The 16,968-nt window shown below is 40.1% G+C and overlaps 1 protein-coding gene across 5 annotated transcripts in view; it reads left to right on the forward strand.

Moving 5' to 3' along the window:
- Positions 1-16,968, forward strand: part of MPP4 (MAGUK p55 scaffold protein 4) — a 40,676-nt gene that overhangs the window by 4,111 nt on the left and 19,597 nt on the right. For all 5 annotated transcript variants that reach the window (XM_089519399.1, XM_089519400.1, XM_089519401.1 and 2 more), the window contains exons 2-9: positions 231-446; positions 5,588-5,698; positions 6,195-6,316; positions 8,831-8,908; positions 9,172-9,252; positions 11,716-11,847; positions 13,270-13,351; positions 14,061-14,146. In XM_089519399.1, coding sequence (XP_089375525.1) covers positions 5,614-5,698; positions 6,195-6,316; positions 8,831-8,908; positions 9,172-9,252; positions 11,716-11,847; positions 13,270-13,351; positions 14,061-14,146 — 666 coding nt within the window. In that variant the 5' untranslated portion in view covers positions 231-446; positions 5,588-5,613. The remainder of the gene's footprint in view (positions 1-230; positions 447-5,587; positions 5,699-6,194; positions 6,317-8,830; positions 8,909-9,171; positions 9,253-11,715; positions 11,848-13,269; positions 13,352-14,060; positions 14,147-16,968) is intronic.

Genomic DNA, 16,968 nt, shown 5'->3' on the forward strand with positions numbered 1-16,968 from the left:
CTCCCTGCCTTAGGCACATGCCTGTATTAGCAAACCATTCCTTTTTCTCCTCCTCTTTTCTGTCACATGCCCCCCCCCCATTTCTTATCTCCTATCTGCAGTGATTTACCATATTACAGAATTAACTTTTGAGACGTTGGATACGTTCCAGAGTGCAATTTTTCATGTGCCCTAATTATGCACTGATTGAATTACTTTACTCTTTTCTTCTTTTTCATTACCACATCCAGTTCAGTATTTAGGAAGGAAGCAAGTTCTAAATATAGGTCCTAAGGAGGGCAGTAAAAAGTGACAGTAATTCCTTCGTCTCTGATAAGAAGATTGAGGTAATACATCTCCTGCCGTACTCCTGCAAGTTTCTCATCTGTACAGAGATCCAGGGAAAATGGCTGCTGTCTTGGTTTGGTCAATTTGAAAACCACAAATTACGACACATTTTATTCCAGGTTAGTAGTTTTCTGTTTTGTTGTATGTATATACTGTGTCATAAACTATGTTGTTCTTGTTATTTTGTGCACTTAGCTGTTTGGCCAGACTCCCTCAGCTGTTATATTTCTATTTAAATTCCATTACCGATTTATACAAATAACCATTTTAAACAATTTTACACCAAAAGGTAAAGGACAGATTTTAACTAGAAACGAAGACATTTGTTGCAACCTGAAATAGCAAGATATATCACAAAGCACTAAGCAGCTCACTCTGCTTCCAGAGACCTACATTTTCCCCTGAAGACTTGCTCAACAACAGTGATGGACTATCCAGAATCTATGCTAGAAATGAAAAGTTACCAACATAGATTCATTTTCTCTAAATGGCTTATTCTTGTTCTTGTCATTTGATTTATTTTTCCCTTTCTATCTTTATTTTTCTTTTCCAGGTCAAAATGGTTCCAACACTGAGTCTCCAGCGGTATTTTCATAGCAAACTAGGGACTGACCTCCTTGAATGAAAAAAATATATTTCCCTTCCTTTTTAATCCTTTGCTTAATATAGATGGAGCTTATGCACACAGCACAAAGATACTTGAAAAAATAATTTGAAAAACAAAAGGAACACTTGTTTGTGTGTTGCTGAGAATTCCCTTGGGTTACCATCATGATGAAATTCTGCTTGCCGTTTTGCCTGTCACATATCTTTGACAGTGATGATCAGTGTAGCCCACGGCTTGCTCTAGTTGCTATATATATATATATATATATGCATGCTGCTCTGACTGGAGACATGTAACTTATTTGCATGAGCACTGGAACATTTTAAAGAAAGTGTTCTCTAGTATAACTGTGGTGAGCCCTCCTTGGCGGTTTTGTTTATTTGTTTGTTTGTTTTTAAACAAAAGCTCACAATAATTGTTCACTCAAGACTCCAGGACTTCCCACCTAAAATATTGCTTCTGTTTTGGGGTTATGGTGGTTACTTAGAGTTGAAAATGTAAATGTTTATTTCTTGGAAAATGCAGCCCCTTTTCTACAGTTAGTAACCCATTGCAATTTTTGTCTGAAATGTATGTGACTGTCACAGGCTCCTGTGGTGATGACTTCACTAGGAAAAGAAAAGATTTTCCTTTTGTTAAATCTATAGCAAGGCTGTAGATACCATTGGCCTGAGCAGAGCATTGCCAATGGGGTTCTCCTACTGCCATTTGCTCTGCCCTCAGTCCTTTCTCTGCCAGGCAAGATGGTGGCAGTGGCTTGCGCTTAACAGACCCATTTGTGCTTCTTGCCTCTCAATGACTAGGCACTGTGTTATGCCCCTCACCTCTGGTCATTTTTTGACTTAATGCAAACAAGATTCCTTCCTTCTTTTTTGGGTGAGGGGGAGTAATCTTTATGCATCTCATATGGATGTGAGCAAGAAAGAAAGGATATGTGCAATGGATGAGGACTAGTATGAGTATAACACTCTCCAGGTTTGAAAAATCTGAATTAACTACATCAAGGTGTAAACAGCCCAAACCATCTTTAAATTAACCAGCTACATTAACCATTTTTAATTAAAATATTAAAATTTGAGTTTTTAAAATGCAGTTGTGAACTGAATGTACATTGTTTTTGTTATGTGCCTTCCAGTTGTTTCCAGCTTATGGCAATCCTAAAGCGAACCTATCATGTGAGTTTCTTGGCAAGATCTGTTCAGAGGCAGTTGCCCTTGCCTTCCTCTGAGGCTGAGAGAGTGTGACTTGCCCAGGGTCACCCAATGGGTTTCCATGGCTGAGCAGCATTCAGACCCTGGTCTCCAGACTCATAGTTTAGCAATAGCAATAGTAAGTACATTTCTGTACCGCTTATCAGTGCACTTAAACACTCCCTAAGTGGTTTACAATGGGTAAACTAATTGCCCCAAACAAGCTGGGTAAGGATGCAAGCCTGAGTGGACCCTGAGCCTCTGGCTAGGATTGAACTCACAGCGTTGTGGTTTGTGAGCGAGTGGCTGCAGTACAGGCATTTAATCACTGCACCACCATACTGGCTTGAATATACATTAATATATTATATATGTATACAGTTGGCCCTCCGTATCCAAGGTCTCTGTATTAATGGATTCAACCAACTGCAAACAAAAGGTGAATGAACAAGGCTGGAGAGAGACTGCAGATCTGTGAAATGGTAGAAATCCAAGCATAGTGTTTGATGCAAAGCCTCACTTACTGCCATTCCACAGATCCTCAGTCTCTTTCCACCCTTGCGTCTTGTTAATTTGCTAAACAATGCATTACATATAACAAGCATTAATATATAATTTACATTTTATTAGATATTAAAAGTAATCTAGAGATTATTTAAAGTACACGAGAGGATATGTGTGTCTTTTTATGCCCTTTTATATACTGCACCTGAAGCATGATAACGTAGTCTAAAATGATTTGCAATCATACTGAGAACAAGCAAAATAAAACTAGCCTGCCTAAATCTTACATCTTAATTCATGCTGCCCAAATAAACGGGATAATTTCTCTGTGGATCAGCAACCTGGTTTACTCTGGATGTGTTGGACTACAACTCCCATAATCCCTGACCACTGAATACAGAGAATATTACATGGATAAACCAACTAAAATGGTTCCTTCTCAGGGTGTTATTGTGGCACTTACTGTAAGGGCAACAGTGACAGAGGAAGGTATCCTTTTGCTTATACATCTCTGGCAGTTGTTCTTGGCAGGTATCACAGGAGTTGTATGGTGCCAAAACAATAGGAATTTTGGTTCTGGTTTAGTACATATTAATCTGGCATTAATTAAGAGCCAGCATGGCATAGTGGTTTAAACATTGGACAAGGACTCTAGAGACCAGGGTTCTTATCCCAGTTTGACCATTAAACCCACTGGGTGACCTTGGGCAAGTCACACTTTCTCAGCCTCAGAGGATAGCAATGAAAAAAACCCTCTGAAGAAACATGCCAAGAAACCCCCATGATAGGGTCACTCTAAGTTAGAAACAACTTGAAGAAACACAGCAACAACAACAACAAATCTGGCATTGATTCTACTGGGGACAATAGAACCAATGCAGCCAAATAAAGGTCAGAAGGGACTCAAAGGCCTCCTAATCCAAAATTTGCCCTCCAAACTGGATTGTCTGTCCAGTCGCCACACTTCTTAAATTCAACCTGTGCAAAGTGTCCCACAAAGCTATGGCAGAGCAAATAGACTGACATGGCAGAGCAAATAGTTTTACAAAGCAAATAGAGTGAGATGGCACTGGCAAACAAGCCAAAATTCATGTTACTGCAGAAACATAGAGTTGGAAGAGACCACACGGTCCAGCTGATCCAACCCCTTACTGCATAGGAAAACACAATCAAAGCATCCCCAACAGATGGCCATCCAGCCTCTGTTTAGAAACCTCACCATCAGGACGTTCTTCATAATGTTTAGGTAGAATCTTTTTCCCTGTAATTCAAAGCCATTACTCCATGTCACAGTCAGGAAACAAGCTTGTTCCATCCTCAATATGACATCCCTTCAGATACTTAAACATGGCTGTCATGTCACCCCTTAACCTTCTCTTCCCCAAGCTAAACATACCCAGCTCTCTAAGCCTCTCCTTATAGGGCATGGTTTCCAGACCCTTCACCATTTTGGTCACTCTGTTCTGGACACACTCCAGTTTCTCAATATCCTTTTTGAATTGTGGTGCCCAGAACTGGACACCGTATTCCAGGTGAGGCCTGACCAAAGCAGAATACAGTGGCACTATTACTTCTCTTGATCTGGACACTACACTCCTATTGATGTAGCCTAGGATCATAATGACTTTTTTAGCTGCCGCATCACATTGTTGACTCCTATTCAGTTTGTGGTCTACTAAGACGCCTAGAATCCTTTTGCATGTACTCTTGACAAGCCAGGTGTCCCCTGTCCTATATCTGAACCTTTCATTTTTTTCTGCCTAAGTGCAGTACCTTTCATTTCTCTCTGTTGAAATTCATTTTGTTAGTTTTGGCCCAACCTTCCAATCTATTAAGGTCATTTTGAATTTTGTTCTTTCTCCTGGAGTATTAGCTACCCCTCCTAATTTGGTGTCATCTGCAGATTTGATAAACATGCCCTCTATTCTTTCCTACATGTCATTGATAAAGGGCCCAGGACAGAACCCTGTGGCACCCCACTAGTCACTTCTTTCCAGGTTAAAGAGGAGCCATAGCTGAACACTCTTTGGGTTCAGCTGATCAACCAATTACAAATCCACCTAAGAGTCACATTGTCTAGCCTGCATTTTACTAGTTTTTGTCTACTTGTTTGTTTTTTGCTGTTTTTGTCTTGTTTATTTCATTAAGAAATTTCTGACTGCTACTCTTCCATGGAAGAACGTTTCTTCTTACCCTGATTAAGGTGTACCAAGGAAGTGGAGGAAAAACACTCCCAATGGCCCACAACCCAGGAAAGGAATTTTACAGAATCTTTTATAAATGTATCTCTGTTAATCTTGAGCACTGCCATATTATTTAGCTTCAATAATTCAAAGGAAGGGGTTCCAGAATTGTACATATCTCATAATTAACCTTTACAGATGGTATTACCCTGCTACAGATGCACACTGTGGCCTTGATTCGAAAGCATTGTTAAAACATCATATTGTGCCATTTAAAGACTCATACATGACTCCTTGTTAAGAAGCTGGAGTGTGTCTAGAGGAGGGCAACCAAAATGGTGAAGGGTCTGGAAACCATGCCCTGTGAGAAGACTTAGGGAGCTGGGTATGTTGAGCATAGAGAAGAGATGATTAAGAGATGATATGATAGCCCTATTCAAGTATTTGAAGGGGCATCATATTCAAGATGGAGCAAGCTTGTTTTCTGCTCCTCCAGAGAATAGGACCCAGAACAATGGATGCAAACTACAGGAAAAGAGATTCCACCTAAACTTTAGGAAGAACTTCCTAACAATAAGATCTGTTTGACAGTGGAATACATGCCCTTGGAGAGTGGTGGAATCTCCTTCTTTGGAGGTCTTTAAACAGAGGCTGAATGGCCATCTGTCCAAGGTGTTTTGTATATTCCTGCATGACAGGAGGGTTGGACTGGATGGCCCTTGAGGTCTCTTGCAACTCTAGGATTCTATAATTTCTTATTCTGCTTTGTTTCCCAGTTAGGCTCCCAGCTTTCAGGCAATAGATGATCCACTCAGAGAAACGAGGGGAATCTCCAAGAATGAAGGAGAAGATGGAGAAGGCTGCCCTTTTGCGCAGCCATGAAAATGGTACACTCCATCATCTTATTTCCCCATGTGTATATGTGCTTATGTATTTGTTTTTAATAAGTTTTATATTCGTGTTAGACAAATACAAACTCAAAAATCTGCTGTCTGTTTGTAAATATCTAGTTTAATTAAAATAAATTATTTGGTTTAAAAACATCTATTAGCTACAATGTTGAGGCTAAGATTTTTTTTAAACAATGAAGTGTTTAAGTAATCAGTTTGTCTGACATGACTTTCTTGGATTCAGTAAAATTACAGCACTGTATACCTTCAGACCATGCAGTGGAACTATCATTTCTGTAGGATAATACTATTTCTGTATGTAAACATTATATTTAATTTAATTTAATTAATTAAAAAGTATAAAGGATGACAACAGTTTACATTTAGGGTGAATATGTCTTTCCCCTCTCCTTTAACCTCCCAATAACAATTCTAGATTTAAAATGTGAGATAATCTTTTAACTTGTCTATTTGTATGTGTTTTGTTAATTAGGTTTATCTCACGTACTGTCTCTGGTTCTTCAAGAGCTGAGCCTATTCTATAAGAGAGACATCAATGGGGTTGGTGTGTTATATGACCTGCTCAGATCCCCGTGGCTACAGGCTCTCCTCAAGGTAAGGTCCAATTCAAAGAGAAGTAAGCAATATCCAGCTGTTGTGCCTTACCTTTAGTATATTCCAGAGATTCTTTAGATGTGGCTGACCAGATGTTTTATTGGGCAACAAATCCTGGTAGCCTTAGTCAATGCAGAAAATAGTGTGGGATGATGGAATCCAGCAATATCTAGCATGCCACCCCTTCCCCATTCCTGACCTGAACAGATAGATTTTGGAGTGTATTTTCAAGCACTATTCGTTTTAATGGTTCTTAGTACTGTGTGGATTATAGCAGCTAAGGACAATTCTTGGAAAAATAATGTAGCCTCCCCACCCACTGCCAATGGTCAGTGATTATTGCAGTTCTCTCCTGCTTAATGTACAATGCATTAAACCACAAGTAAGAATTGCCATGCCATCTCAGGTAGTGATGAACCATCCAAAACACCAGCTTCCTTTCCTGTCTCTCTAATGTTTCTCAGATCTAGATGTTTCCATAATTTTAACTTGACAAAATGTTAAAATAAGATGTCTGCCATTTCTCTCAAGTTTATTTCCTATCTTTTGGAACCAGTGGCATTCAGGCAGATTTTGATCACAGCTGCACAACACAACAACCTCGGAAACTCTGGCTGATCAGTTAGGAGCAATATGCTTCTGCTTGTTGCCTGATTGCTTCAATTTGCAAACCGTGGGGCTTTACTATGTGATTTGCTTATTGTGTTACTAAACATACTGCTTGCTTGCTTGTTTAGGGGGTAAACTAGACAAATAACCTAAAATCACATCCTGTGTTTGTTCCCTGGTTTGTGTAGAGAGAAACAAACAAGACAAGTTTGCCCATGTTGGAGCAAAACTGTTCCTGCTAAAACAAGAGCCATTGGTCAGAATGCACCAGTACTCTGCTTGTACAGTTGGTACAGATATGGAGGTCTCTGTACCATAGCAAGGCCTGAAATCAAATTGAAATGAATCTAGATAATCTGTTTCATCCAGAACGGCCTGAAGATGCTATTTGCTTTTACTATTTTTAAGAGAATTTTTAGGAGCAATTAATAGAAAAAGTTTGTCTTGTGTGCCGTGATCTGTAGTACAGACTTGTACTTCTAGTCTAGTAGATATAGGCAACAAGGAGTTGTATACAGGCAAGTGAGGAGATTCACAGAGGAGAGATGGAGTGTCCATCCCTGCTCTGCATCCACCATAAGGAACCAGATAGCCTGCTAGAACAGGAGAGCCTCATTCTGTACCTAATCTAACAATGCAGCTTTCTATTCATCCTTCCACAACTTGCTTTTTTCCCCCTTCCAGGCTAGTAACTTCTGTGTATTTTTTTCCTTTTGCAATGCTGATATAGTGGCAATGTAGTAGCCTTAGTACTAGACTGACAAATGGTTACCTATAAGACATAACCTATTTGTTTTGGGTTTCTGTTTGGTTAAAGATATAGAATGGCTTTTGGTCAATAGCCCTTTCTATTTGTACAGTGTATATTGCTATTGTACAGTTTGTAATGTTTGTATCAGGGACTGCATTAACCAGTTCCATGGTATAGTAGTTGCCTTCTTGAAGCTATTTTGAGATCTGAGAGGTAGGATACAAGTAATTTTTGAAATGAAAAGATCCAGACATATTTTGATTTCTGACAGTAGATGTGTGAAACACAGAATTAAGTTCCTTGAGACAGAGAAAAGAAATGTGTTTGACTTCAAGGGAAGCTGATGTAATCAAGCCTTTCTCATTCGCACACCCTTCCCATTTATTGTACTGCATCTCTCATCAGCCCATTCACCAGGCCATGCTTTTGTGTGTTGATAAGACTTGTAGTGTAACCTGCTTGGATTGCATTCAAATGAGGAAGGTTGATTTGGGCAATGTGAGGATATAGGAAGATGTGTTGGAGATGTGTTGGAGATGCTGGTTTAGAGGATACAAGCCAGAGATACAGATGTAAAATATCCATTTATGGTGTAGTAAGTAAAGAGTTGGACTGGGACTTGGCAGCTTCAAGTCCTCAGTGAGTCATGAACCTCACTGAGTGACCTTAAACCAGACAATCCCTTTCAGTCTGACTTTCTCACTGCATTATTTCTCTGAGGAGAAAAAAAAGGGGGGGATCCATATACTCTGAGTGCTTTCAAGAAAAAGCAGACTATAAATGTAACTAATAAATACATAAAATGCATAGAGCAGCCTTTCTCAACTTTTTTATCCTGGAGGAACCCTTGGAATAATTTTCAGATCTCAGGGAACCCCTACATAAAAATTATGATAGCTGCAGCTTTAAAAAGCTATTTTTAAAAGTCACAAGCTATTGAGGAACCCACAGTGACCTAGAGTTCTGGGACACCTGGCTGAGAAAACCTGCCATACTATATTGAAATTTGGTTTGATTCCTAGTTGAGTCATGTGCACATTTTGCTTGTGAGAAGAGAAATTCAGGAGTGTGTAAGCAACATGTACATGGACGACATGGAAAAGATTGGTTCCATATGACATTTTGTTGTGGCTGTGGTGTCTTTATCATCCTAGGTATATGAATGCCTTCATCAGCATATCAAACGGAGACCCGTTCCACTTACCTTGCAGGCACGCGCACTGACCCATGAGGTGAGAATGCTGGGTTCACTTGTAGGAAAAAAATTCATTTATGGATCTTAATGATCTTAACCTTTAAGAATCTTCAGAGAAGTAACAAACAGTGAATCATTTAGTTTCCTGCATATCTGCTTTTGATAAGCTGTACTCTTTTGTGTTGTCCATATTTAGAAAAGTGTGCTGGGTTGTAGTTCTATTTAAGAAAAAGATAATTGAAAAGTTGTGCCTGCTACAGATTTTTCAGCATGAGGATAGTCTCCCTTGTTTTTCCTCAGGTGGTGGAGTTGTTGCGTGGAGCCCAACAACATCCAGAAGTTAAAGAGCTAAGACGACTTCTACGAGGTCCTCATTTCAAGGCAAGTAGTGGCTCCCTGAATTTCCTCAGCTCTGAGGGAGAAAGATCAGGTGTAAGACATGGTTAGATATGTACTTTTTAAATGAGTTACATTTATATTCTGCCTTTCATTCAATTAGCTTCAAGGTGGCATTCATGGCTCTCCTCCTGTTCATCTTATCTTCTCAACAGCCCTGTGAGGTAGACCAAGCTGGCCCTAAGTGTCTCAGGGAGTATCAGTGAAAAATTGCAGTTGATGCAGGCCACTGGTAATTTTATCACTTTGAAATAATTAAGATGCAAGCAGTGCCAGCTCCTGTTTGAAAATATTCTAATATTAAGCACCCAGGAATAAGACAAAAGCATTTTCCCTCAAATTGTCTAGACAGAGTAGCCCATATAATAGAAGAATGCAGAATGTGATGATACAGATTTTATTATACCATTACAGAAGCAGAAGGAAAACAGCCAAAACCTTTACAGGATGTCTGATGTAAAACATACCATAGTAGTTAGATTTGTATTCCCCTTTAGCATTTAAAAAAGGTATGCAAGGCACATCGGAACCTTTGATAGTCAAACTTCTTGGCTCTTCATCTTGAGATGCTAGCTTGGTAATATAATACTGGTAATTAGAAAACTCATCATTCTTTCCCCTGCAGCCTGACATCATATGGTCTCAGATGGGAACATACTGCAGACAATTGAATTGGCCCTATCTTACAATGCCATGATTCTGACTTTAGGGCAAAGCCAAATTAGATGGGCACCTCTAGCAGTTCTAAAATCACCTTCCAGCTTTGTGCACATATGTCAGCTCTCCCATTGGACTGCTGGCTTTTCACAGATCCACAGTTATGGCTCAGGCTTATTGGTGCTACTGGGCCAAGAAGAAGCCTCCCTGGGGTTAGAGCCAGGCTAAGCTGGCATGACCAAGGCTGGAGTCTCAGAAGACACAACTAGAGAATAGGTTGAGGTGACAGTAAGTGCTATCAACTCTTATGAAGGTCAGGGAGAGACATCTATCACTTGCTCTTCCTTTCCCATTGGCATTTTTCCCCTCACAACATCACAGTTGAAGAAGCTTGAGAGTGCGGCCCTGGAGAATTTGCTCCAGTTGCAGCATTGTGAACCCATCTTTCCTTGAGGGAAACTTTCTTCAAATTCCAGATTTTGAAATTAAGCACACAGCAAAAGTGGGGAGCATTTGGTCTGTCAGATATTTTGACTTATAACTTCCACCAGCTCTATCCAGCAGTGCAGTTGTCCTCCAAAACATCTGAAGAGTCACAGGATACTTATTTCACTGAACTCCCTTTTAACTTGAGATACACAGAGCTGGATTACAAGACATGAACCCAACTGTTAAATAACTAGAGTTGATGCATGGAATCCAGTGGCATCCCTAGAGTTGGTGTTAACCAGTAATGTACTCATTGTGTCACGCCCCTATCGGCCTACTCTCATTTTGCACTATACAGAATCCTTAGTAACATTTTTTGCACCAATGTTACTTCGTAAATCATAATTCCCATATGCCACTGAATGTAATGCTAATAGTTGTGACATAAGCAACTAGCAAAATTAAAATTATACCTTCAAATTACAATATCATATGCAGAATGTAAATGTATTTACATATACATAGTGAGGATGTGGTTAAAATGTGATGTTTTTAAATATTTTTAAAAATAATATATGTTTAAAAATCATTTTTAAATAAAACAATTAAAATTTTGAATTCTGAAATTTCAATTTTAAAAATTTCTGGGACTTCTCTTTTTTCCTCCCACTGAACTTGACCCCACTCCTGCCATGTCTTAAAGCATTTTAAAAGGAAACAGGTTAATGCCACAGCCCGTTTCTCCCAAAAAGTGTTTGAGGAGCAGTGTCACCTCTCCTTAGGGTGTCACCTGGTGCGGTCTGCACCCCCTGCATCCTCCTGGTGATGTCACTGATGGAATCAATAGGAACTTGGTATCTTAGGCCTTACATAAATGCCATTGATTCAGTAGGTTTACTCTGATTGGGATTTGCAATTGGATTTAGGCCCAGAAGTGGCAGTAAGAAATCAGTTTTCCAGTGTAAAATATTACAATGAGAACAGTCCCTGAATATAGAGATTGCTGGCATTTCTCACCAAAGGAAATATATTCTTTAACACATACCCACCATAGTTGATATTTGACAACAATGTATTGCTTCTGACCTTAATTCAAGCAACCTTTTAGTCATTTCCTATTGATTCGCTATATGTAAGTTGGTGTTAGTTGTGTTGAATGCTGAGGACAAGCTATATGCAAACACAGTGTGGTGTCTTAGCTTTATGGCAATATGGAAACAAGCAACACAACCAATGTGAATAGCTGTCTCTTAGGTAGAACTGTCCTTTTTCTATCTGACTACCAGGCAGTTACATTAAAGATGGCCTCACTATTGCTTACTTCTATCCCCTTCCCATTCTCTTCCCCCACCTCACTTGCAGGCTTTACTATCAGCTCATGATACAGTGGCCCAGAAGGATTATGAACCAGTTCTTCCACCTTTGCCAGATAACATCCCTGAGAATGAGGAGGCTATGAGGATAGTCTGCCTGGTGAAAAACAAGCAACCCCTTGTAATGTTATATTTTAATTCTAATTCTAAGCTATGGGATCACTTTCATCAATCACTTTTTAATATTAGAATATATGCTATATAAATTAGGATTTCTGTCAAATTCAAATTCTTCCTTTGCTGATTGACCTTTGCTTTGAACATATGTAAAAATAGTGGAGTATGACAAGCTTAATATGATGCTTTCTGAAATAAATTGATTTTCAAGAATGGAAGATTTTGTCACATGTTTGTCTCCAGATGTTTAATAATAGACTAGCCAGTATACAGTATATAGTGGGAAGAGATTCTGGAAGTTGCAGTACAACAACATCTGAGGGCCACAAGTTTTTCAACTTGCTTTAAAGTAATAACCCTAATAATTGCTTACTTGAGAATATGACCCATTGAACTCAGCAAGACCTACTTCTCAGTAAGTAAATATAGAATGTGATTTAGGAGAAGTTAGGCAGGATTGATATAAAGGGTTTTCTTTGCTTCTAGATGTATAGAATTCAAGTCCATTGCTTCTTCACTTTTGGAGATATAGTAGGTTAGAAAAGGAAAAATTGTTTGTTAAAATGGAGTTAAAGAACACTATATGTAAATAGGCATGGGAACATGTGGCCCGCCAGATGTTTTATTTTTTATTTATTTATTTATTTAAAGTGATTATAAATTGGTTATTATTTAAATTGCTAAAAAAATTTAAAAACCAAAGCCCTAATTGAATGATACAGTTTTGACTGCCTGTTGAAAACTCATAATATCAGTGGAACCAGCTAGACTTTCCTTGGCAGGGAGTTCATGATCAAGGTGCTACTGCAAAAAAGGCCCTGTCTTGTGTATTCACTAACACTCAAATATGACAGACAACAAAGGCTGTCTGTCATATTATCCACTGAAAGCTCAGATTACAGGCAATTCCTATTATGAAGATGCCAGCCACAGATGTTGGTTAAATGTCAGGAATAAACTCTTATAGAATATGGCCACATAGCCCAAAAAAACCACAAAAAACTTCTATTATCCCAAATCACTGTCTGTATTGGCAAGGGCTCAATAGGAATTGCAATCCAACAACATCTGGAATTACCCATCTGGAGACATTAAAGAAACAGGGATGTGCAATAGTCACTAGTGTATATTTCTTTTTTAAAAGGTGTGTAAAACTAGAGTACATATTTTGGTCATGAAAAGTAAAGTAATCTTATTTTTTCATGGTATGGGGGAAAGAATATCTGTTAGTGGTAATACAGGATATGTATGCAAAGAAAGATGTATGTATAAGGGCTTTGGCCTTAGTATTTCTAGCACCTCAACTTTCAACAATCATTTCCAGTCATGTCTAACTACTCATCAAATCTGCACTTTGTTCCCATTTCCCCATTTCTTTTATTCAGCATTTGCCTCTTTTTTCCCTCTCCTAATCCCATCCCAACAGGGTGCCACTATTAAACGCCACGAGCTCACAGGAGACATTACAGTAGCAAGAGTAATCCATGGTGGATTGGCAGATAGAAGTGGTAAGATTAATTTAACACACACTACAATGGCAATGGATTGGGGGGGGACAAAGAATAATCTGTCAGAACTGCATGTCAGTGGCAGATTGGGGAGGAATGCAGAGGTGGGTGAGACTACGGCCAGATGTGGCCAAACTGACTCCTTTTCTTTGTCTGGAAATGATGGGAGTTATAGTCTTGAGGGCACTAGAGTAGGGAAGGTTGGGATGGGTAAACTAGGGGAGGACAAATGGATGGGGAAATGGGGGCTAATTCTCTCCCCTGTGGGCACTTTCCTGAGTACACCTGAGGTGATGCATCCTGGGTGCACCAGAAGTGATGCGGTGTCATTTCTGGCAACCTTTTCCTGCATAATAGCTGAGTTTGGGCGTTTGTGGTAAATCTGCTACATTCCTAGAAGGATTTGGCTATGTTTGGGCAAAAGTTTTTGCCAGAAAATCAGTTCAGGAATGACAGGTCGGGCATCTTCAGAGGGTATAAAAGAAAGGTTCAGGCTGCACTTTCCCCAACCCTGGAGTAGACTTAAATGGGATAATCCATAACAATGTCTGATTTTCTGGTGTGTGTGGCTTCTATAAAAGGCTCAGTTTCGTGGTTAAGTTTTTATGAGCACTGCATCCCTTTCTTTGGAATTCTAACAAATAATCTTGACATCTAGTCTTTTTTGCATCATTGACAAACCTCTTAATGTCACTTCTTTCTGTCATAGGGTTGTTGTATGCTGGAGACAAGCTGGTAGAGGTGAATGGAGTTCCAGTAGAGGGTCTGGAGCCTGAACAAGTAATCCACATTCTGGTATGATGATTCTGTTGGACAGACCTGGAAGCTGGAGCTTCAGATAACCAACAAACACTATTTTAAGTAAAATGAGAGATATTTATTGTAGGAGCTACAGCTGGAGATAGAAAGGTAAAGTTGAGATGCTGCAGGTAGTTACATGTCTAGGTGAGGGAGAGATTAAGAGCGAGTTCAGACTAGGTGGGAGGCAGTAAAGTCATCTGAGAGTACCAGCCTAAGTAAGGAAGACACAATTAGGCAAGAGAGAGTATGTCAAGTGAGGTCAAGCATTTCTATAAAACTGGGGTGGGCAAGCTTTGGAGTTCTTTGAGCCAATGTTTGGTCCTTAGGACCCACTACATGCTGTACAAGCCCCAGAAAGTTGCAAAAATCGAGAAGAACTCTGGAGATGGCTGGAAAACCCTCTTCTGGTTTGCAAACACCCTTTTTTGAGGGGGCAGGGAGTACATAGTGCAGAGTGCTGTATTTTGTTTTGGGACAAAGTCATTGGTCTTGGAAAGACTGTTTCTTGAAGATCTCCATATCAAAGCTACACAGGAAACATGTTTTTCCCCTATTTTCAGGGTAATAATGACATTTTGCCTGTGTTCTTTGGTAATGTGTCAATTGAAATTTCCAATTAAATTAATAAATTTGATTAGCATACATCCCTTTAAGATCTGTGATTTCCTTGATGTGGACAGTCTGTCCTCTGATGAAGAGCATAACTGTTCCACACCACAGTTCTTCTTGTAATTATGGTCAAATCATCCCCTTGTAGCAAACCTTCTAGTGATGAGCCTTCCTTTGTTGCTGTAGGCCAGTGATGGCGAACCTATGGCACGCGTGCCAGAGGTGGCACTCAGAGCCCTCTCTGTGGACACATGTGCCATTGCCCCAACACAGAGTTTGCCAGTTTGTTACTAGAAAGCCAAGAGGGACATGGCACTTTGCAATAAATAAGTAGGTTTTCGGTTGCAGTTTGGGCACTCGGCCTCTAAAAGGTTCACCATCACTGCTCTAGGCTTACCCTTAAGCTGCAGACATGCAGTCTGCATCTGCATCTATACAGTTGGCCCTCCATTTTCACGGGAATCCATTCTGGACCCCCCTGCGAAAACAGAGGCTCGTGCATATTCAAGCCTTGTAAGGTTGAATGGGGCACGCCCTGTGCGCACAAGCCCATGCGTGTATGCTGGGCGCATGCGCCATTGGAAATAATGGAGATCACCCCTCTGCAGATATTCAAGGGCGCGGATCCCAGATCCACAAGTTAGGAGGGGTGACTTACTTGTTAGAACCTGACAGAACTTGTATTCCACCAGCATAGAGAGTCCAGGTCCACACTATGCCACAGTGAAGAGGCAGAACAGGACTTTGGGGAGGATATGTGGATATTAGGGCATGTGTCCTTCTTATGAGCCTTACTTTAAATATTTTGTTTACAATGTTTATGATCCCACTTTTCTGCTAATACACTCTCAGTACTTCAGAATTTAAAATATGTGCTCACAATTTAATAGAAGTGCAGTTGGTCCTCCTTATCCACAGTTTCTTTATTCACAAAGTCAACCATCCATGGCTTGAAAATATTCAAAAAAATATAAATTCTAAAAAGCAGACTTTGATTTTGACATTTTATAGAAGGGACACCCTTTTACTATGCTTGTAATTAATCGGGCTTGAGCATCTATGGATTTGGGTCCTTCAACCAAACCCTAGCGAATATCAAGAGCCCACTGTAATACAAATGGCCAAAAAGGGAGAAAAGAAGCTCATGAGAACAAATTTGATGCCATGACTAGTGTTGGACTGTGATCTAGGAAATCCAAATTCCAAGTCCTCATTGAGCCATAAAGTCAGGTTACTTCAAGCTGCTCACTGTTTCTCAGCCTAACCCATTCCACGGAATTATTGTGAGGAGAATAGGGGAATGGGTAGAGCCATGTATGTCACCTTGAGTTTACTGGAGGAAAGGTGCAATATAAATATAACAGACACAAGTAAATTTAGATGGCATGGCCAATGTCTGTGACAGTCCTGGGAGAGGAGGAGCTAGTTAGCAGTTGGCCCCACTCAGGCCAGTGGAGTTGGTAGGGCTTTCTCATTTACTCCTCAAAGTCAGGTTGTCTTGGTCAGAACTTTTCCTTAGCTTTGGCACTAACACTAACAGTGAAATATACCCACACAGGATGAAGGACTTTATTGCACAAGGCTAGAAAAGCCTTTATTGCACAAGGTTAGAATTTTAACAGGATAGAAGCATCTTTGGCCAGTACTTACCACACAACGTTGTGACTGTCCTGCTGCTGCCTTGCATTCTGTTCTTTACTGTCATGCACCTTTTCAGTGATGGGCAAAACCCATCATAGACTGTCAATCTCTCTACTGTTCCACTACTGCCTTGATGCGATAGGTCTCTTCTGCTGCAGTTCTGCTTCTAAGGCAGTCATGTGGTGTAAGCGGGTGTGATTCTGCTCCTCTCTCACCTTCTCCCTCACAGCGATTGTGACACCATCAGTGTCCCTAAGCCGGCTGCTGTGTGCACATCACACAGCAATGAGTATCCGGGGGCAATCGACAGCCACAATCACTTATTTCCCCCCATCCACTTCATCACAAAGTGTGGGGCTGCTGTGTGCATGTGCACACAGAAGCCTTAAGCTTTGGAAGTGGGAAAGAGGAGAAATCACAACCACCAACACCTTCCCTAAGCCAGCTGCTGTGTGCACAGTCGGGAGGCGGTTTTTGGCAGTGTGGAAAACAGATCATATGCATTAAAGCGTTTTCATGGGGAAAAGTGTGATAAGAAACTATGCTGAAGCAGTACGTTTTCATTC

The sequence above is a fragment of the Sceloporus occidentalis genome, unplaced genomic scaffold (assembly GCF_023333645.1).
Source record: "Sceloporus occidentalis isolate IW3139 unplaced genomic scaffold, rSceOcc1.0.p SCAF_4, whole genome shotgun sequence".
Lineage (NCBI taxonomy): Eukaryota > Metazoa > Chordata > Lepidosauria > Squamata > Phrynosomatidae > Sceloporus > Sceloporus occidentalis.